The 22,528-nt window shown below is 38.6% G+C and overlaps 1 protein-coding gene across 2 annotated transcripts; it reads left to right on the forward strand.

The window, feature by feature from the left end:
• Nucleotides 1-1,360: 1,360 nt before the first annotated feature.
• On the forward strand, nt 1,361-21,870 carry Hmgcr (3-hydroxy-3-methylglutaryl-CoA reductase). 2 transcript variants are annotated; one of them, XM_042690729.1, is made up of 20 exons: nt 1,361-1,437; nt 5,975-6,162; nt 6,625-6,736; nt 7,015-7,102; nt 8,526-8,610; nt 9,785-9,890; nt 11,916-12,022; nt 12,126-12,242; nt 12,584-12,744; nt 12,842-13,089; nt 13,185-13,363; nt 14,542-14,736; nt 15,057-15,215; nt 15,360-15,517; nt 16,114-16,219; nt 18,008-18,178; nt 18,618-18,758; nt 18,843-19,001; nt 19,336-19,490; nt 19,853-21,870. In XM_042690729.1, exons 1-20 carry the CDS (start codon nt 1,425-1,427, stop codon nt 19,905-19,907), a joined length of 2,703 nt encoding a protein of 900 aa, XP_042546663.1. In that variant the 5' UTR covers nt 1,361-1,424; the 3' UTR covers nt 19,908-21,870. The 2 variants fall into 2 exon arrangements, with proteins under 2 accessions (XP_042546663.1, XP_042546664.1); XM_042690730.1 differs by lacking the exon at nt 1,361-1,437 and adding an exon at nt 1,482-1,559.
• Nucleotides 21,871-22,528: the final 658 nt, after the last annotated feature.

Genomic DNA, 22,528 nt, shown 5'->3' on the forward strand with positions numbered 1-22,528 from the left:
CTTATTCCTGGAATCAGGAAAGGTGGTGGTATATGAATGGTCCTTCAGTGTAGCTTAATGATTAGTATTTAAAAAATGGGCAGGCATGTCTGAGTCAAACTAATAGATGACAAGTAAGGAAGGACATAAGCTATTGAAAGCAACTCCTGAAGAAGGGCCAATTCGGGCTGAAATGTAGGGCCACACAGGGAAGGAGTGAGTGATACCCAAGAAATGTGGGGTGGGGCCATATGGGTAGTGTCTTATACTTTAATCCAATCGACATGAGAAATTATGGCATAAGAGGAAGATTACCGTGGCTGGCAGAAGTGCAAGATGCACTGGAAGGTGGAAAAGATCAGAGGTGGAAAGACCAGTTAGGAGAGACTATTGCATTGTTTTAGATGATGAAGGCCCATAAGTACCAGATGGAGCAATTCATCTGAAGGAATTCAGAGATGACACAGGCAGGCGAGGCACATTTCAGAAAGAGCCAACAGTGTGTGTGAGAGAGACAGGTGCCCCACACAGAAGAGAGAAGACCGAAGGAGCCATTTACACTAATGGGTAAGTTACAGGAGGGTATACGGCTAGGATTGGCTTGCGGTTTGCCTTGCACCACAATGCCACCGACCATCCCTCCCTCCTTCCCTCCATCCCCTCTCCCCCCTCTTCATTCCTTCCTCCTTCCCTTCCTCTCTTTCTCCCATCCTCCCTTCCTTTCCTTTCTTGCTGATCCTGGCGCTTGAACCCCACGTATGCACTACCCCTGAGCCTCGGCTCTAGGCTAGCGAGGTAAGAGTCTCATGGACTTTTCTCCTTGGGTTGGTGGTGAACAGGATCCTCAGATCTCGGCCTCCTGAGTAGCTAGAATTACAGGCGTGAGCCTTCCTTTCTTAAAATCCCTCTTTTATTGGGAGCCTTCTCTCTGTCCCTCCATCTCACTCGACTTCTCCCAGAGCTACCCGCATCTTGACCCTGCGCTCCTTCCCCATCGATTCACACCTCTGTTTCCCATAACTTCCCTAGCCAGGAGGACCAGAGGTCAGGGCCTTGGGCAGCCCGACGCCGCACCGCCAGATTTCTTATCGCCCTCGTTTGGGCTGCTTCCATACTTGCGCCCCCACGGCTCGTGGACCAATGGGCAGCTTTTGGTTTTGAGACTCGGCCAGCTATTGGTTGGCTGAGCCGTGGTGAGAGATGGTGCGGTGGTTGTTCTCCGTCTGGGTGAGAGCTGTGGGTGGTTGTTAAGGCGACTGCTCGTGACGTAGTCCGTCAGGCCTCGGAGTCACCAGATGATTGGCTAGACGATCGGAAGATCGTTTGTGATTGGTCGCGAGCTCTTTAGTCCCGAGCGTGCGTAAGAGCAGATTTCCTTCCGCTCCGCGTCTCCGTTGGCTGGAGACGGCGGAGCACCGGCACTAAGGGGGGTTCGGTGGCCTCTAATGAGATCCGGAGGTGAGGCGGGCGTTGGCTGTTGAAGGGGAACCGGGGGGGGGGGGGGGGATTGGGGCCGTGTTGGTAACGGTACCCGGGGAGTGATTGCGGGTCGCCCCGGGCCGGACCTGGCGGGAGCTGCGGTGCCGGTCACTTTGCGGGTGTGGCGGCCCTGTGCGATCGCGCGCGCGCTAACTGCGGGCAGACGTCCTTGAGGCCCAGAGAGCCGGGTGGCGGCGGGCCCCGTGGCGAGGGTCCTCGCGGCCAGGGTCGCCGCGGGCCGGGCCGGTCCTGAAGGGCGGGCCGGCCGACCGGCCTTCGGGTGACTGCCGCCGCCGCCGCCGGTGCCCTGGCGGGGCGTCGCCTCGTTGGTCCGCCCGGTCGGAAGTAAGCAGTACCGGCCGAGGCCGTCGGGACCCTGAGACCAACGGGCGCCCAGTAGGGCGACCCTGGACGCCCCCTCTCCTGGAGGATTGCTGAGGGTTGGGGGCAGTGAGGCCGGCGGCGCTCAAAGCGGATGGGAGGAACGACCGCGGAGGCCGGGCGCTGCTCTAACCCCGGGCCTGTTAGGACACGGACGAGGAAGATCTCCGTGAACCCAAAACCCTTGCACCCGCGGAGACAGATCCGGTCCTTTTTGTTGAGAACGGGCCGGCGCAGTACCGAGCCCAGAATAGGACCATACCCAGGAGGCACAGGAGACTGCTTTCTCCATCGTGCTCTTCAGCCTAGGGGCGTTGTCTCGTTGGTGTTGATGTCTTTAGTTCAGACCTTGTAAGCTTTCCTTCTTGGGTTAGAGAAAACACACCTTGGAGGTGATTTTTGTGGTAGGAGCAGATATGTACCCCCTTTCCCGCGGTCCTGTGGAATGTGTCAGTATGAGGATAATGCCTTCTTGGACTTTGTCCTGAGGAAGGATTTCAGAGCCATACTGAATAATCGTGCATAACTTCAGCGCCTTAAAAAGTAGTGATTTTTTTTTTAAACTTGTGATTTTCTACTGCTGTGAAAGACTTTTGAGAAGCTGTTAGCAACAGGCCTTGCAGGAGTAGGGAGCCCAACCCGAAATCCTTTTTGAGAATCATTTAGCACTGGACAGCCATGTATGTTTCTTCTGTGCTTTTCATCGGCTGCCTCTATTGATAATTTTGTGTTGTCCATTCATGTTACTGAACATCCAGATGGCCCTTGGCAGAAATGAGATTTCCCATCCCTGGTGGTAGAGAATACTTTTGAGATAAAACTAGATTTTTTTTTTTTGTTTGTTAAACTTGCATTAAGGACAAATGTGAATTAGTAACATGAAGGGTTAAGGTAATATGCGTACATTTTAGCATTAACATGAAGATTTGTGTCTGACACAAATGGCCATTCTACATGAAGTGTGCATGTGGGATTGTGTGGCATGTGTGTACATCCTAATCTCATGGTTTAATTTGTATTCATGGATAAATGGATCATATTATATAAACATCTTTAGGTTAACTCATAAAACTGCCAGTATTTGAAATTTGATTCCCACTCCCCCAGCCTACAGATAGCAGTTTCACATGGTTCCACTTAATACTTTGACAACTTGGAGCTCCAAGTGAATGGAAAGATGTAATTTACAAATGCTATCTTGTAACAGAATTGCATGTAGAATCCAGCCTTTTTCCAGTGCAAGATCCTGATGACTTTTTAGGATAGTAGTTTGTGCTAGATCATCTTGGGATTAAAAGTAATTTCAATATAAGACAGGTTTTGCCTTCAAAGAGACATGTGCACATTAATTTGAGAACAGTGTAAAACACTATAGAATCAAATGGTGAAGTACATAATACAGGAGAAGTGCTACTGAAAAGAAAGAAAGCATCCGAGTGCCATAGCATATTTTTCTGTGATTGGCCATGGGAGATAGGTTCAGTAGCAGACTGCATAAGTTTAAGGATTCCAGTGAACTTAATTAGCATACTATCAAAGACTGAAATGTTTTCAGTATATTTTCATTCTGAATAAGCAAAGCATAGGTTGCTTATTTCCCTTATTTTCTTCAAGTAAAAGCTGTTTTCTATTAATACTGTGTTGAATTTATATGGGATGTTCTGTAGTCTGATAGTAATACTTGGAATTGCTGATGAAGGTGAAGATTAGATCTTATGGCATATGTTTGCTTTGCATGATCACCCAGAAATGGGAAGGGTACTGTGAGAAATGAGATTGTTTATAGTTATGGTTACTTGTGACCTACCTTTGTAGGTTGCTCAGGTTGCATTTCCACATAGGGCAGCTGTTTGGGGCTGATGAATACGTTTTTCCTGAATGTTGAAAAGGTAACATCTGGGGGGGGGGGGGGGGGGGAGACCAGAATTAACAATGCCACCAGAAAACCTATTTGAAGCTAAACATAATGTGCCTAATATTTAAATGTGGATTTATGCTTAATGAATTTGTAATCTAAATTTGAACTGCTTCCTGGTTGCAGTTCAGATTTTAATTGAATTTTTAATAGTGTTGAAAAATATTGCTTCATGGGTTGAAAGAAGATTTTCTAGCCTGTTTGTGATTTATTTATGTTTAGGTATGGAAAATTAGAAATAATTTCAATATAGATTTTAGACTAATTTACTTTCTGGGACATTGAATAGAAAGTATTTTATTAAATAGAAAGTATTTTGCTCATTTTCCAGATATTTGTTCAATTCTGCTATATCTGAGTTTAAGATACTGGAGAGCAAAATGACAACATTCAAGATGCGAGGTTGAAAGATTAGGATACATGCCACATTTGGAGACCTTTAGCCATTGCTAACCTTTTAAAATTGTGATCCACAATTCTTAACCACAGTAAGAAATGTGTGTTATGTTGGAAGCCAGAACATGCATATGAATAGTTTTACTACAGATAGAGTTTCAAGAAATAATACTTATCCATACTATGTGTCTTCCCTAACCTCTACTTTAAATATTATTTTTTCAAATTTCATTTAAAATATTTAAAATATCCTTACCAACAAAATTAACTTTGTGGTTTGGATTAATCCAGTAAAGGGTTCTGACCTACAGCTTGAAAACTAGTTAATCTGGCTGGTGGCCAAGTGTAGAGAATGTAGAGTGATGCAGTTGGTTACCAAGAGATGATACTTGGGTAACTGCCTCAGTCCTAAAAGCTACTTTTTTTTTTTTTCCTTTCCCATATCTCTTTAGATAGGTGAGTGCTCTCTTTTCTTCATTTACTTCCTGTCTTTAAATGATGAATCACTTTCTTAATAAATATGAGACTGAGGGCTGGGAAGGTGGCTCAGTGGTAGAGTGCTTGCCTTGCATGCATGAGGCCCTGGGTTCAATTCCCCAGCACCACATAAGCAAAAAGAAAAAAAGCCGGAAGTGGCGCTGTGGCTCAAGTGGTAGAGTGGTAGCCTTGAGCTGAAAAGCTGAGGGACAGTGCCCAGGCCCAGAGTTCAGGCCCCACAACCGGACCCCCAAAAAAAAAAAAAAAAATATGAGACTGATTTGAATTCTTGCCAGAGTGGCAAATCTGTGAGCTTAGTTTTTAAATTATAATTTTATTTTTGAATAATTGCAAGCATGGAGATATTTAGTCCTAAGCTCAGATCTCTTCGGGGTTATGTTGGGAATCAGTTTAAATCCCGTTCTTAATGCTTAACCTGTTTTAGTCTAGTTTGATTAGTAGTAAAAGTTTAGGAGCATTTTATATTTAATTTTAGTCTTCTGTCTCTTATTTTTGATCCATGAAGCAGCCACATCAAAGTCTTGCCTTTTTTTTTAAATGTAGAAACATCTATCAGAAAAGACTTTTCCTAGTAATATTATTATAGGTGTTTGATGGACTGTAATGGGTTTCTGCCCTTGAGCAGCTTATAGATTAATATGCTTCAGCGAGTAGATTGAAACTTACCTTTGTGCAATCAGAATGTAAATGATGAAGAGCTGCTCATGTGTTTTATAACCAAATAATTAGAAAATGCAAAGTGTTTTTTTGTTTTGTTTTCTAAAACTTGAATTTTTTTTTAAAGAAATGACTTGGGGTTATTGAGTCCTGTAGAACACTGGGCTTGGCTCTAGAAGCACAAAGGCTGAGAGATTTACCCAGCTCTTAAGAAGACAGACTTGGGACAGGGGGTTCTGACCTTCATACTCTGCTCTGGCACTCACCTCTGTATCCTTCTGTCCTTCTGTGCTCACCTTTGGCCATCTCTGCCCTGTGGTAACCACTGTGTCTGCCTCCTTGTTTCTCCACAACTCCCAGAGCCTACTGGGCATCTCTGTGACTATATTATTATAAGAACGAAATGACTGAATGAATGACCAGCAAGCATTTTTCAGGAGGAGGAGGGAGAGGAAAGAAGGGAGGGGGGGGGGAAGGATTGCTTATCAGTTGGTTGCCAATGGATCATGAGTCCTTTTAATTTTAGCATTATTTTCCAGAATCGTAAGGAACACTCATTGTTTCTGTACAAGACACTTTGCATACAAGGCAGGGTTCGCAGTATACTTAAGACTCTTCCTTAAAAGTCCAGTTGGCTGTATACCAAACATTCTCATTTGTTCTTCCCAGGATCCAAGGATTCTGCAGCTACGATGTTGTCGAGACTTTTCCGAATGCATGGCCTCTTTGTGGCCTCCCATCCCTGGGAAGTCATAGTGGGGACCGTGACACTGACCATCTGTATGATGTCCATGAACATGTTCACTGGTAACAACAAAATCTGTGGTTGGAATTATGAGTGTCCAAAATTTGAAGAGGTCAGTGAAATTATCTTGATACTGACTAAATTATACTTCCGTTTCTAAAGAGTATCTCCTTTTAGAAAACTTGTAGCCAAAAAATTATGTCTTTTAATACTCATGAATTTACCTCAGATTTGTTTACTTACATGGGAATGGTAATGCAATAGATATGCTCTTGACTTTTTGTATACAAGTGAGTAGAATTGACTTAATTGAAAAATAAATCTTTTATAAGTGTCTGCCAGTGAAAGATGTAATAAATCGGCATTACAGTGAGTTATTTAAAAATTCATTTAATATTTTATTTGTATTTTGATACTTTTGTTTTTTTATTGATACTTTCAATAAGCAATATGCTTACATTTATATTGTGGTAATTTGTAAACTAATGATATTTAAAATAAAAATTCTTATTTTTATTGCTTTTTTTTAAAAAGTTCATGCTATTGGAACTTCATTTTTTATTCCTTCCAATAGGATGTTTTGAGCAGTGACATTATAATCCTAACGATAACAAGATGCATAGCGATCCTGTATATTTACTTCCAGTTCCAGAATTTACGCCAACTTGGATCAAAATATATTTTAGGTAATGCATTTATGTTTCTTATGGCCAGCAGATTTTTAATTTCCTATTCAGATGAACAGTTTGCTCACATCATGTGTTTGGAAATGTGTGTATTGCTACTGGGTAGTAAATAGTTTCCATTTTTACTACTAGGAACTAGACATTCTAAAACTTTGGGACCTTATTTAATAATATGGAGAAAATTTGTACTCTATCTCAGTGTCTTTGGGTAAACTAAGTATTACTATTTTTGTAATGAAGAGTAAAGGTTTTTCAGTGTTGAATTTTGTCTATTTTAGGTATTGCTGGCCTCTTCACAATTTTTTCCAGTTTTGTATTCAGTACAGTTGTCATTCACTTTTTAGATAAAGAACTTACAGGCTTGAAGTAAGTATTTAAAGCCAAAAATGTATGTTTTTCTCAAAATATAATTTTAAGAACTTAATGTGCTGTAAAAATAATACATGAATTTACAGGAGAGTAGAAACTGAGGAAATTTTTCATGTAACCTTACTATTAGCTAATTTTAACTGCTGTTAGAATGTTAACATGTTCTTTCGCACTTATGCTTAAACTTTCTAACATTATACTAATTTTTTTTTACAATTGTATGCTTTTAATAATAGCATCTTTCTAAGTCCTTAATATTTAACTGTATTTTTAGGGATGTGCTATATCAATATTTTATAGTTAATCTTCTAATGTTGGATTATTAGGTTAATTTTCCTTGTTAATAACACCAGTGGGTATATTTGTAGACACATTTTTATTCATTCATAATTATTTCCTTAGGATATATCTCTGGGATTGGGATAGCCTTTCTTTTTGGTAGCTTTTTTTGGTGCTACTTACCATCTAGAAAGTTTATTTTATCCTTCTACAAGTAGTGATTAATGAACAGTTTAAAAAAAATATATTCCATGTTTTTCTCAATACTAATTTAAGGTATTTTTTGTTTTTTTTTTTTTTGTTTGTTTTTTGTTTCTGTACTGGGGTTTGACCTCAGGGACTAGGTACTGTCTCAGCTTTTTCACTCAAAGTTGAGTCACAACTCCACTTCCAGATTTTTGGTGGTTATTTTGCAATAAGTATCTTTTGGACTTCCCTGCTTGGGTTGGTTTCAAACTGTGATTCTTGGATCTCAGCCTCCTGAGTAGCTAGGGTTACAGGTGCTAGCCACCACTGCTGGCCCTAAGGATTTTTTAAATTAATGACATTTTTCTATTAAGTTAATAGCATTAGTGAGTTTTTCTATATAAATATATTTACATTTTATCATTAAAAACATTGGTGGTATTGAAGTTTGAACTCTGGATCTTTGTACTTGTTAGGCAAGTGCTCTACCACTCGAATATACACACACCTTCTCAGCCTTTTTTGCTTTTGAGTTTATTTTTTAGGTAAAGTTTTGTGCTTTTGCCCAAGCTAGCCTTGAACTTTGGTCTTTCTACTTGTGACTCATAGTAGGTATGATTACAGGTATGCAGGAGTATACCAGTACACCCAGTTTGCATTTTAGGCATAGGATCATCCTAACTTTTTTATGTGTGTACTGGCCTTGAACCATGCTCTTATGTACTTCCCATTGTAGTAGCTGGAATAAGCATATAAGCTCATCTGTCATTTTTAATAGCTATTGTGATTAGTATGAGGATATACCAAAGAAGTATTGCGAAAACTTTTTGATCTGCAGAAAGGTACATATACTGTAGGATCATACAAAGTATGGAGGGGAGTTGTGGTTTAAGATAGATTTTTTAAAACCTATTTTTCCTCTTACTAAATGTATCTACTCTTTATTTTTCCCCAGTGAAGCTTTGCCTTTTTTCCTACTTTTGATTGATCTTTCCAGAGCAAGTGCATTAGCAAAGTTTGCTCTAAGTTCTAACTCACAGGTAAGTTTTACTTATATAAGATAGGAATGTGATTAAAATTCCCTTTTTAAAGTTTGTTTACACCAACAGGAAAAATTACAGTTTCTTCATAGCTTAAGATTCGGAGACTTCCTTACATTTTCACTTTAATTCTGAAGCATTAAGAATGATCTGTATAAGTGCCCAAAGAATAGTCCTTTTTATCCAATGACTCAAATAAGATTTCATAGTTACTGGAATTTAGCATTTTCTCTGGTTTGAAAGTTTTCAGAAATTACAGTTAAATGATCTGGATAAGTGGAAAAAAATCGTATCTAGTAAGATAATAGAGAACAGATAAGATCTGATGGGAAATAACAGCAGGGAAGATTCAATTTTAAGCCCTTTGAATTGTTACTGGGATTATTTCCCATCCTAAGTTTCATCTTAATGTTCTTTAAGTCACTTAAAAAAGAAAATCTTAACTTTAGCCTAGTGCCTGTAATCCTAGTTAGTCAGGAGATTGAGCTCTGAGGATCATGATTTGAAGCAAGCCCAGGCAGGAAATTCCATGAGACTGTTATCTCCAACTAACAAACAATCAAAATGTAGCTGTGGCTCCAGTGGTAGAGTGCTAGCCTTGAGCACAAAAAGCGGGCCCTGAGTTCAAGCCCAAGTACCTGCACACAAAAAAAGAAAAACCCTTTACCATTTTTATAAGCGATCTTGTATCATAGTATCTTGAATATAAAACAGCTTATCATCTTAAACCAAGCTCCCCTCTATATTTTGTATGATCCTGCTGTGTATGATTATGTGTTCAATGAATGTTTGTGATCGTTTGAATATGCTGACAAGGAAATGAGTTAAGTTTTATAATACTAACATGGCCTCATAAAAAATTTAAAGCTTCTGTTGGTGGTAGCCAAATATAATATTGTGTAGGATTTAATTATGTGGAATTTAAATGACAGGATTCTTGCAATACCTTGAAGGAATATTCCCTAGAACAATTGGTAAGAGAAGCAGGGTATAATATATGAGTTCTTTTTCATTTATTTCTCTGTATTTCTACTGTTCTGTGTATTTAGAACACCTTAGTTATGAATTTCATCATATGAAAAGTACATTAGGTTTTAGTGTAAGTCCTAGGATTCTTATATTTTAGAAATTACTTTGTTCTTTACCCTCATTATGTGTTTGGTCTGTTTATTAGGATGAAGTAAGGGAAAATATTGCTCGTGGAATGGCAATTTTGGGTCCCACATTCACCCTTGATGCTCTTGTCGAATGTCTTGTGATTGGTGTTGGTACCATGTCAGGTTTGTAAGCAATTTAATACTAACTGACATTTAATAATATTTTTAGCAAGTCACTGAAGAGGAAAAAAATATCCTAGATTTGCAGCTTGTTCTTAAATTCTGACTTCAGTTGAAATTGTATCAATGTGCGGATATATTTGACTTGTGCTTATTCACTTTGCTGCAAATGTAGTAGTTGATAATTTCACTCTTGCCATTTTCTTTTTTTTGAAGGGGCCGTGGGTATTTGTATTTTTTGGTCTAAGTTCAGGGGCTTGAAATCAGGGCCTGGGATTGGCTCTGAGCTTTTTAGCTCAAAGCTAGTACCTACTACTTGAGCCACAGCTCCACTTCTAGCTTATTGGAAATAAGAGGCTCATGGATTTACCTGCTTAGGCTGGCTTTGGACCATGATCCTCAGATCTCAGCCTCCTAAGTTGCTAGGATTACAAGCATGAGGGACTGTCACCCACCTTGCCATTTCCTCTATGTTCTGTTTTGTAGTATATTTTTTGTGTGTGGTTTTTAACAATTATATGCCAAGCTTGATCTGCTCTTGATTTTCTCAGACTAAATTAGTGAGTTGATTCTTTGAGTTTTAATTGTCATTTTAGGAGACAGTGCAGGAAGAGTCAAGTACCTAATAAGGTGGTTGGGAAGAGTTAAACAGATAGTAAGTCCATCTTAGCGAGTACCCAGTATGTTTCCTCATCCTTCATTGGTACTAATTAAGTACTAATATATAGGGTGCAAATTATTGCCTTGCTGGAAAATTAGTATCATGGTATTGGGGAGGTCTCCTAATTATTAGGACTGGATTTTATGGCTTTCTCTTGAAGATCATACTTGTATTTTTTGAGCCAGGGTTTGCTATGTAATCCAGGCTAGTCTGGAAGCCAAGATCTTCTTGCCTCTGGCTCTCAAGTACTGGCATTATATGCATGTGCCACCATGTCCTGCTGAAGATTATGCTTATTTGGTTAACTATTATTCTGGTATTTTTCCTGGTACCTTATCCTCCTTAATAAGAGAGGCTTATTCCTTCAGAAATAACTTGCTTTAAAAGCAAGTAGTTGATTTCTGTTAGGTAATATCCTAAATCAATAATGTGACTTTTGTGGTTAAAAATGAAATAAAGTCAGTAGTTAATATTGGAGGAATAGAAGTTTTCTTCAGAGTGGCTTATCCTTTATATTTTTATCCAAAAACAAGATGTTGCCATTTGCTAAGAGAAAGACAAAAACATTTTTGGCTTATTATATATATATATATATATATATATATATATATATATATATATATATATATATATATTAAAACAAAATTACCATGCCTGGTCTTGGGTTGTTGGGAACTTGAGAAGACAATGTCTCTCTGCTTTTGAGGGATCGAGAGATCCCTAGTAATTCTTGTTGTTCTCTAAGCTTTAGCTTCACTGTTAATTCTAGATCCCAGTAGATGGCAGAGTTTACTGTAGTAATATTAAAAAAATTAGCAAAAATATACAAATGAGCTTTATTACGTTGTAATGTATGTTGATCAGATACTTTGATCAAATTCTATAGCATATCAATACAGTGTTTTTAAACCCCTTTTTCTCCTTATGTCACCTTTTGAATGGTTTTTGGTGGGTTTATGTTATTTTTTTTTTTTTTTTTTTTTTTTTTTTGTCAGTCGTGGGGCTTGAACTCCGGGCCTGGGTGCTGTCCCTCAGCTCTTCAGCTCAAGGCGAGCGCTCTACCACTTGAGCTACAGCACCACTTCCGGTTTTCTGGTGGTTTATTTGAGATAGGAGTCTCACGGTCTCTCCTGCCCGGGGTGGCTTTGAACTGCGATCCTCAGATCTCAGCCTCCTGAATAGCTAGGATTACAGGCGTGAGCCACCAGCGCTGGGCTATGTTATTTTCTATAATAATAATCACTCTCCCTTTCCTTTTCCTCTTTTCTGTACCTATATTTTCACGTAAGTGTCTCTGCGGAGAAAGTCATTTATATATATGGTACCAAATACATATAGTTTAATGCTTTGAATTTTTCTCTGAACAGGGGTGCGTCAACTAGAAATAATGTGTTGCTTTGGCTGCATGTCAGTTCTTGCCAACTACTTCGTGTTCATGACTTTTTTCCCAGCATGTGTGTCATTGGTATTAGAGGTACGGACACATCTTACTTATGGCATTAGTAGAACAGTAATATTGCACATTGCATCAGTTAAATAAAATTAGAACCTTTTAATCTATTGCTTTTACTTTTTAGCTTTCTCGGGAAAGTCGTGAGGGTCGTCCAATTTGGCAGCTCAGCCATTTTGCCCGGGTTTTGGAAGAAGAAGAAAATAAACCAAATCCTGTAACCCAGAGGGTCAAAATGATTATGGTAATAGCAGTTTTCTTTATCTGTCAGTTTACAATTGGAGCAATTTTTTTTTAAATTTCCTTTTTCTTTATAGTCTTCAGCTTCCAGTGAGATTTCACTATATTCCCTTTTCATTTGCTCATTTCTTTGAAGCTGCTAGTCTTTGTCTCCCCACTAAATTCCTCCACCTGGATGTTTGGGATATTTGAGTAGTAATGGGGTTCTACTGTTAGTCATGTAGTGACTTTCTTATGCTGAGGAGAAGCCAAGGAAGATGGTGGTATGGTTGTCAGTTGTTAGGGACGAGAAATTTAAATTCTAGTAAGAATCAAAAGATACATAATTTTTAAATTTTATTTCAGTCTTTAGGCCTGGTTCTTGTTCATGCTCATAGTCGCTGGATAGCTGATCCTTCTCCTCAAAATAGCACGGCAGAACACTCAAAGGTTTCTTTAGGACTGGATGAAAATGTGTCCAAGAGAATTGAACCAAGTGTTTCCCTTTGGCAGTTTTACCTTTCCAAGTAAGTGTACAGAAGCTTACTGTATTGTTCATTAGTCATAGTACTCTGTGCCCTTGAAGTATAGGTTGTACATTTTATATTTGCTTTCTTTATTTAGAATGATCAGCATGGATATTGAACAAGTTATTACCCTAAGTTTAGCTCTCCTTCTGGCTGTCAAATACATCTTCTTTGAACAAGCAGAAACAGAATCTACACTCTCATTAAAAAATCCTATCACATCTCCTGTTGTGACCCCAAAGAAAGCCCAAGAGAACTGTTGTAGACGAGAGCCTCTGCTGGTCAGAAATAACCAAAAATTCCAGACTGTGGAGGAAGAGACTGGGATAAGCCAAGAAAGAAAAGGTAATTTATTCTCCATTTCTTCCATTGATTTGTCACAGCATCCTTTTAAACAGTGATTTTCAATGTTTTGAGATTTCTTTGGGTCTTTTGAACAGTTGAAGTGATAAAACCTTTACTGGCTGAAACTGACACCTCAAACAGAGCTACATTTGTGCTTGGTGGCTCCTCCTTACCCAGTACTCCATCAATAATGGGGACACAGGAACCTGAGATTGAACTTCCCAAGGAACCTCGATCTAATGAAGAATGTCTGGAGATACTTGGTAATGCAGAGGTGAGGCTAAGAGCATCAACACCTGCTTGGAAATTTTCATTAAAAAGGAGCTTTTTTTATTAAAGGAAAAACTAGAATCTTCTGGGTACTAAATTCTACGCATTGTGTTGCATGGTTTACTCTTACGATGAGTGAGGTATGTGGAATTATCTCTACCTCTCAGATGAGAAACCCAACAGGAAATGGTAAAGTTTGGAGCAGGATCTGAAATATTCTGGTTCTAGACTCAAAAACTAACATTCATTTTTTTATGCTTTTCTTTGAGATGAGCAACTATTGCATTTTTTTATGGGTGTAGACTGAAAGTGTATATCACAGAGGTGAACTTCAAAGTTAGAAGAAATTTTGTCATTTTTGTTTGAGGTTGAACTAATGTGGAAGCTAGGTTTCTTCTACCTCACAATCATACAACAACAGTCATTTTAACACAAATACTATATTCCATCCATATCTCCTTAATCTGATTGACTTAAAAATTTTTTTTCATGTAGAACATATTCCTTTCCCTCCTCAGCTTTATTCAGGCAGGATGGCAAATAAAATTATAGAAAGAAGACTAATTAACCATGTAAATATATTATTTGTCAAGAACTAAAATGTAAACATACACAGTAGTTTGGACAACACTTGTAAATCCTAATATACATTTTAGCTTTGAACAGTCATATTTAATTTTCTATTTACTACGTATTAATGAAAATCTGTCTTTGTAATGTAAAAATAACAGTGCTATGGTATTCATAGTCACTTGGCATTGCTTAATTACATGATTTTAAAACAGTGTTGCAATATCTTTCTATTAAAAATGGCAGTGGTAGTTGTAGTTGGGCACTGGTGGTCCTAGTTACTTAGGAGGTTGAGATCTGAGGATCACGGTTCAAAGCCAGCCTGGACAGGAAAGTCCACAAGACTGTTATCTCCTATCTCTATCTTGAGCTTGTAGCTCAGGTGGTAGAGTACTAGCCTTGAGCAAAAAAGCTCAGGAACAGCGCTCAGGACCTGTGTTCAAGCTCCAGGAATGGCACAAAAATAAAATAAAATGAAATAAATAAAAATGGCAGTGATATAAAAGATTTATATAATTTAGAATTGTGAATAATGAAAGTATCATCTTTCAGGTCTTCTATCACCTCCCTCTCTGATCTCTGTAACTTTTTCTTGTTTTCCTAATTCTTTAGAAAGGTGCGAAATTCCTTAGTGATGCTGAGATCATACAATTGGTCAATGCTAAGCATATCCCAGCTTACAAATTGGAAACTCTGATGGAAACCCATGAACGAGGTGTATCTATTCGCCGACAGTTACTTTCCAAAAAGCTTCCGGAGCCTTCTTCTCTCCAATATCTACCTTACAGAGATTATAATTACTCCTTGGTATGTTCTTTTACTTCTTAGAGATTTGTCTTGTAGCTTCTTTAGTCTTTTTTCCTTTGACTTTTTTTTAAAATAAGTATCATATTCTTTCAAAAATTATTGTAATTTCGTATTCTGTTTATGTAGGTCATAGATTATTTTTCCTGTTATCATTATTGGAAATTTTTTGGCATTTTCAAGTGCTTTTAAAAAGCAAATATAATTTTTGTTGAAAAAATGTACTCAAGAATTAAGTTTTAAGAAAGTTACTAATATTGAGAATGGAGTGGCTGTGTATTTGCAATGTAGATATGAAATTCACTCATTGTCTGACTTTGCAGGTGATGGGAGCCTGTTGTGAGAATGTTATTGGGTATATGCCCATCCCTGTTGGAGTAGCAGGCCCTCTGTGCTTAGATGGAAAGGAGTTTCAGGTTCCAATGGCAACAACAGAAGGTTGTCTTGTGGCCAGCACCAATAGGGGCTGCAGAGCAATAGGAGTAAGTTGGAATTTAATTTGCTTATTTAAAAATATACCCTTAAGCAAATAAACCCTTAAGTAACCAGATTTGGGGGATAATCAAGGACACCTTGTGGGACAAGCAAAAGTGTCTTTCGGATTCATGTGCTTCTGTATTTTGTAGCTTGGTGGAGGTGCCAGCAGCCGAGTCCTTGGGGACGGGATGACTCGAGGCCCGGTGGTGCGTCTTCCCCGGGCTTGTGACTCTGCAGAAGTGAAGGCCTGGCTTGAAACACCTGAAGGGTTTGCAATGATCAAGGAGGCCTTTGATAGCACCAGCAGGTGTGTGAAAGCATTTATATACTTGTCCATGTTCATTTCAGAACCATTTTCTATGATTGCTAAATATTACAATTACTGATATTTTGTCTGCTTAAATTTAACACAAGAGTCACAGTTTGAATTTACTCTCTTACGTGAACTGTTTATGCCTGTTTGGGGGTGGGGAGGAAGTTGATTCCAATACTTCCATACAAGTAAGTTAGTATAAAAAGGGTGTAAAATAATAAATTTGGCTAGACTTTTGTTTTGCCTTGAGAATCATCTCTGGGGAAAAAGGATTAAGCAGGATTAGTAGATGTTTACCTTGGATGCTTAAAGTTGTTTAATGAGTATGCAAAAAGCAGAATCCTTATAACTGATAACCCCGGTATAGTTTGTACTAGTTTTTTTTTTTTTAAATTTAGAGTATTTAGTTTTATTATGAAAATGTTGTCTATAGCCCATCTTCAGTGGTCTCTTTGTTTAATGAAAGAAGAAAATGAGTAATCTTTTTGAGATTCCTCCAACAATATTCCTCTTAAGCATGAAACAACAACTATTTAAGGTCACGTCCATCATCTTAAAAGAATAAATGTCTTTGCTTCTTTTATTTACAGATTTGCACGCCTACAGAAACTTCATGTGAGTATGGCTGGACGCAACCTTTATATACGTTTTCAGTCCAGGACAGGAGATGCCATGGGCATGAACATGATTTCCAAGGTGAGCATGCATACACTGTGTGTGAAAGTGGCTGGAATGAGAAGTTGTAGGAATGATTGTCCCAGGAGACAGGAGTTGGCTGAGGGAGATGAGAGTGAGGATAGACTTATCTATGGCCCTTTCAGGTACCATGTATATGAAAAGATCAATATTGGTTTATCATAGGTTTTGATACATAAATCAGGCATGGCATTGTACATATTCTGAGCCAACTAGGAAGAATGTTGAGTTTAATATTTTAGCAAACAAAACTTTGTTTGCTGAGGTATGGGATTGGGGAGGGTGGAAAAGCCAAGTAGGGTTTGGTGCACAGATTCTGTTTCAGTGGTAGAGTGAAAGTACATGCTTATTAGCACACATGAAGTTTTAGGTTCAGTTCCCAGCATTACTACCTCACTCAGGAATAAAGAACAGGCTTATAAAAAAACCTTTGAAACCTCTTCTAGAGACTTTGAGACTTTGTCTTTAATGTATTAAGTATATATGATATATGTGTATGGTCTGCTTGTTTCCTAAGTTTGTGTATGGCTTATATTTTGCTGATATTTGTTATTTGCCAGATAAAAAATATTAAAATCAGATCTGTTTATAAGGGCTATTCAGAAAGAAAAATGACAAAAAAAATTGAAGGTAGGATCTTGAGAAGATACTCACATTCATGGTCAGAGTAGCATTACTTATAGTAGCCAAGAGGTAGATACAACTGGAGTGTCTATTGGTGGATACAGGGACAAATAAGGTGGATGGATATGTAAGATGGGAGGATATTCTGACACCTGGTACAGCACAAATGAGTCTTGAGAGGACATTAGGTTGGGTGGAAGAAGTTAGTCACAAGGTACAATGTCTGATTCTACTTTTTTCTCAGGTAGTTAGAACAGTCAAATTCATAGACTACAAGTAGAATAGTGTTTACCCAGGGATGTTAGGGAGAGTAGAAAATAGGTGATGCTTGTTTAGTGGGTTGTAGAGCTTTAGTTTTTGTAAGATAAAAGGAAGCTGGATAATAAAATTTGAATAAACCTAACACTTTTATGTACATTACCACAATTTAAAAAAATTTGTAATACATAGGTTTTGAATTGTTGAGTTGTTACTCATTAATTAACAATTAATTAGAAGTCATTGGAAACTTGTTCATATTTTATGTAATGTAAATCTACCAGATTTCCATTAGTAACATTAAGTTTAATGATCTACTTTTCTTTACAGATTATTAGCCTTTAGACAACAGTTTACTAAGTATTACATGTTGATCAAAGATTGAGTTACTTTGCAGTGACATGAATGTATTTCTTGTATCCTGTTTGGTATTTTGACTTTCTGCATTCATTAATGTCTACAACAAAATCATTTTTCAAACTTAGAAACACATTAGGAATCTGTACGTAATCAAGTTACTCAGTGATGATTATGAAATAGCTTTTTTTTTTTTTTTTGGTCAGTCTTGGGGCTTGAGCTCAGGGGGTGCTGTCCCTGAGCTTTTTTAAAAGCTCAAGGCTAGCATTTTGAGCCAAAGCACCACTTCCAGCTTTCTGGTAGTTAATTGAAGAAAATAGTATCATGGACTTTACTGCTTGGGCAGGCTTTGAACCGTGATCCTCAGATCTCAGCCTCCTTAGCAGTTAGGATTATAGCCCTGAGCCATTGACTACAGCTTGAAATAGCTGTTTCTTTTGCGTTTTACTTCTCTGAAGTATGTTCTTCTCTGTACTTTAAGAATAAGTGTAAACAAGCCTTGTGATCTATAAGAATGAATGTGCATTTTAATTTTGTTGTGGTTAACAGGGTACAGAGAAAGCACTTTCAAAACTTCAAGAGTATTTCCCTGAAATGCAAATTCTAGCTGTTAGTGGGAACTACTGTACTGACAAGAAGCCTGCTGCTATAAATTGGATTGAAGGAAGAGGAAAGACTGTAGTTTGTGAAGCTGTCATTCCAGCCAAGGTTGTCAGAGAAGTGAGTGATGGGTTGCATATCTTACCTTTTTTTTTTTTTTTTGGCCAGTCGAGGAGCTTGAACTCTGGGCTTGGGCGCTATCTCTGTGCTCTTCAGCTCAAGGCGAGCGCTCTACCGCTTGAGCCACAGCGCCACTTACCTTTTTAGTTTTGTAATCTTCAGTTTGATACAAAAATTGGGGAAAAGAGTATTGATATTGTTAATAAAATTAGATTTATGAGGCTAGCCTTTCCACTAAAGTAGCTGTTTTACTGTATAGTGCCCATTCACAGTGGGGCATTCACAGAAACAAAACTTACAGATAATCTATTTATCCCGGACATGGCTTAAATTGGACTACATCTAAATCATTTTTTTTTCCTGGAGATACATAGATCTGGGTCACATGCCTGTTGACTCGCCTGGAGGAAGACATAAAATGTTCACTACTGTCTTCTAGGTGTTGAAGACAACCACAGAAGCTCTGATTGATGTAAATATTAACAAGAATCTGGTGGGCTCTGCCATGGCTGGAAGCATAGGAGGCTACAACGCGCATGCGGCAAACATTGTCACTGCTATCTACATTGCCTGTGGACAGGTGAGCGCTCCTGCCTCCACTTCTCTTTTCTGTTGTTCTAAAAAAATAAAGAGTATACTGTATATGTTTTTGGTTTTTTTCTAGGACGCAGCACAGAATGTTGGTAGTTCAAATTGTATTACCTTAATGGAAGCAACTGGTCCCACAAATGAAGACTTATATATCAGTTGCACCATGCCCTCAATAGAAATTGGAACTGTGGGCGGTGGGACCAACCTGCTACCTCAGCAAGCCTGTCTACAGGTACGACAGACACATCATGCACAGAGTCCACTGACTTAGAGCCTAGCTATGACTTCATAGGATTCTGTGTCTACCTGACTCTGCATATTACTCCCCTCCAGACTGTGGCTTAACTAGTGTGACCAGATGAGCACAGCTTATTCGGGCATACACTCGATCAGTTTCAAGAGTAGATTAAGTGTAAAGATGAATATGCATTGCTGTTCAGCTATCAAATCTTGGGAACGTAGTATTTTCAGAGTCTAGTTCTAGTCTGATGCCCTATAGTTCTAGTTTTAATAATTGTTTTTCATGACTTCAAGGCTGATTTTCATCTCTCTCTCTCTGGCTACAGATGTTAGGTGTTCAAGGAGCATGCCAAGACAATCCTGGGGAAAATGCCCGGCAGCTTGCCCGAATTGTGTGTGGTACAGTGATGGCTGGAGAGTTGTCACTTATGGCAGCCTTAGCAGCAGGACACCTTGTCAGAAGTCACATGATTCACAACAGGTCAGACTTCAAGACATCTTGAATATGTTTTCTCTATACTTTAAAAGAAACACAATGCTAGGCGCTGTTGGCTCTGCCTGTAATCCTACCTACTTAGGAGATTGAGATCTGAGGATCGTGGTTCAAAGCTAGTCCATGCCACAAAGTCCTTGAGACTCTTTATTTCGAGAAAACCGTAAGTGGCAAAGTACTAGTGTATTAGTTTTGAACACAATAGCTCAGGGACAGTGCCAAATCCCTGAGTTTAAGCCCTGCAACTGACCAAAAAAAAAAAAAAAATGCAGTATAGATCTTAATACTTATGTCTCAAAAGTTTCCATTTCTGACATTCCAGTTACTTGTCTTTTTTTTCCCTACTGTAGGTCAAAGATAAATTTACAAGCCCTTCAAGGAACTTGCACCAACAAGGCAGCGTGAATTGCCTGACAGTTCTGAACTGCAACACGGGCATTGGGTTCTAAAAGACTAACATAAAATCTGTGAATTAAAACTGTCAATGCAGTGTCTTGTGGAAGATGGGTAGATGTGATCAGGGAGACAACTGCTTGCTATGTAGCTCTTTCTTCAAGAGGTTCAAGGTCCTTCTGTGCAAACTCCTCAGATGTGAAAACAGCGTAGCACTTTACATGCTGTGCTCTTTGGGAAAATCTCAACATGGATATGCTTGAATGCATTACAGATGATTCCACCACTCATTCTGGAAGGCAATACAAGCTGGAGAAAGGTGTTTTTGTTTGATGAAGTGATGATGTTCATGGTGATCTGTATGAGATTGCTCTTCCCCCCAACCTCATGGGTTAAAAATGGATTTTTAAATTATATGGTAGCTGATAAACTTCTAATTTTATAGTTAATTTATTTAGTCTAGGTTGTAGAACTTAGTTAAGTTTATTTTTTGTAAACTAATGATTCATTTGGTGCTGGTATTTTGATTTTGGGGAAATAACCAACATTATTCAGAAAGGGACCTGCTTCAGGGGAAAAACTTTTTCTCAAACGACAGAAAAATGTGCTAAACAGTGCTAAATAGTTCTTAATCAGGGAAACAACTGCATTTCTCTCTGTAGGCTATTTGTTCCAAGAGGCCTCTTGTCAAAATATGTGTTTGCTGAGACCAGCTACAGTATGTTTTTAGCATTACGCTCGCAAAGTCTCATGCTTGTCGATGAATACATCACAGCTGTTAATGTTAATTAGCCGAGGGTGACTTGTCAAGTACAAGCAAGCCTCTGACCTTTTTCAGAATTTAGAGTGTGGCAACACACTTTTGAAACGAACCCTATCATTTCTCTAAGCCAACTTTTATTTCTTTAAAGACATTTATATTGGTTTAGCTGAAAAATCTAGGTTTTCTTTTTTCATAAGCAACTATCAAATATGTATATGTTGTAATAAAGCTTCTTAAGCTAGTTTATTGAAAGTGTTTAAGAAATAAAAGAAAAATCAACTTGTATACTGAAACACTCTAGCTTGGGCTGAGATGAAGGTGTTTAATGTCCAGGAAACCTTGGCTTGCTTGTCAAGTCTAATGAAGGGAAAGCTAGTTTGCAGAGCTAATGACGGAACCATGTGAATGGCCCTGGAGCTATGTGCCTTGCTCCTGTGGCCAGGAGGTTGGTGACTGAATCATTTACACAGGCTCTGATGGACCCATAAAAGCTCCCAGCTTCCTCAGGGGGTCAGCAGAGTTGTTAAGTCTTAATTTTTTTTTAATGTACAAGTTTTGTATAAATAATAAAGAACTCCTTATTTTGTATTACATATAATGCTTCAAGTTTGGTCTTGAAAAGCTGATGTCTGTAGAAGATGAACTCTGAAACATTCCAGTAATGCTGAGGCAGCATGGAGAGCCTTAGTGAAGTGTCTACAGTATTATCGTGGAAGACTGATCTTTCCTGTCATTTGTAAAGTTGAAATTGCTCCTCTTGTGACTTTTCTGCCAGTGACTTATTTATCTGAGCTTTACCTGGAAGTGGCAGTGGAAAGTGTGTGTTCATTTTGGTGACTGTAACCAGTATCATCTTGGTAAACTAATGTTTTGTACAATTACTAAATCGTATACCTTTTATTATAGAGTACTTTTTTCTAGTTCTAGTAAATTATGAAAAGGAAGTTCATACTGATTAAGTGTAAGCAGCAGCCTTTTTTGTTTGGTTTTATTAAGCTTGAGGCCTGGAAATTTGCAGATTCTGGCCGAATGGCAATCTAGTTCCTCCTAGGTCATGTGATCATTATCTGCCATTCTCCATTCTGTTCTCCAACTCTGCAACCTTAATGGCAGGTTAGTTCTGATATCCACCAGAGTACCGCTTTTGGATATGAAGTTTGGGCGGGGTAGTTAAGGGGGAGAGGAAATAAAGCTTGGATAGACAATATGAAATGGTTTTTTCAAGTGGTGTATCTAAAGATTTCTACAGCTTCATGTCACTGAGGTTGGCTTCTTTAGAAGAGCCAACATTTGCAATTATTGACTCCTTTTGCCTTTGTTAGACAAAAAGGCATTAGCTGGACACTTTCTTTTGAAATGACCTGTGAGCAGCTGTGTGGTCAGTCCCCTCCTGCATGGAGCAGGCTAGACAAAAGCAGTGGACTTCCAAACCGCTTCCTGCTTGGGTGAACTGATAAGCAAAGAGGTGGCAGGGCAGGTGTGTTAGCTTTGCTTGCATTACAGTAACAAATAGTTAAGTCAACTTAAAAAAGGAAAGGTTTATCTTGGGTTGAAGATACTGAGGGTTCAGTCCAAGACTGATTGGCCTTGTTGCTCTGGGCCTGTGGAGGCACAGTATGTCTCAGAGGGAGTACAATGTGTTAAGAATTGCAAATGGTTGACCCCTTAGAAGGCACATCCCCAATGATGCTCCCTCTTACTAGGCCCATGTTTTAAAGTTTCTGCCATCTTCGAATGGTAACTCAAGCTGTGTACCATGCTTTTTTCATATGGGCCCTTGGAGGGCATTGTAGATTCAAACTACAGCAATAGATATTTCCTTTTAGGGGAAGTTGTATATTTAAATCCTAAGAGAGCATCTCATAACAAA

The sequence above is a fragment of the Dipodomys spectabilis genome, unplaced genomic scaffold, assembly GCF_019054845.1.
Source record: "Dipodomys spectabilis isolate Male_0828 unplaced genomic scaffold, ASM1905484v1 ptg000140l, whole genome shotgun sequence".
Classification (NCBI taxonomy): Eukaryota; Metazoa; Chordata; class Mammalia; order Rodentia; family Heteromyidae; genus Dipodomys; species Dipodomys spectabilis.

Coding starts and splice junctions, on each gene's coding strand:
- Hmgcr (XM_042690729.1), top strand. Junction 8,611..9,784: donor CTCTAAGTTCTAACTCACAG/GTAAGTTTTACT, acceptor TCTGTTTATTAG/GATGAAGTAAGGGAAAATAT. Junction 19,491..19,852: donor AGTCACATGATTCACAACAG/GTCAGACTTCAA, acceptor TCCCTACTGTAG/GTCAAAGATAAATTTACAAG.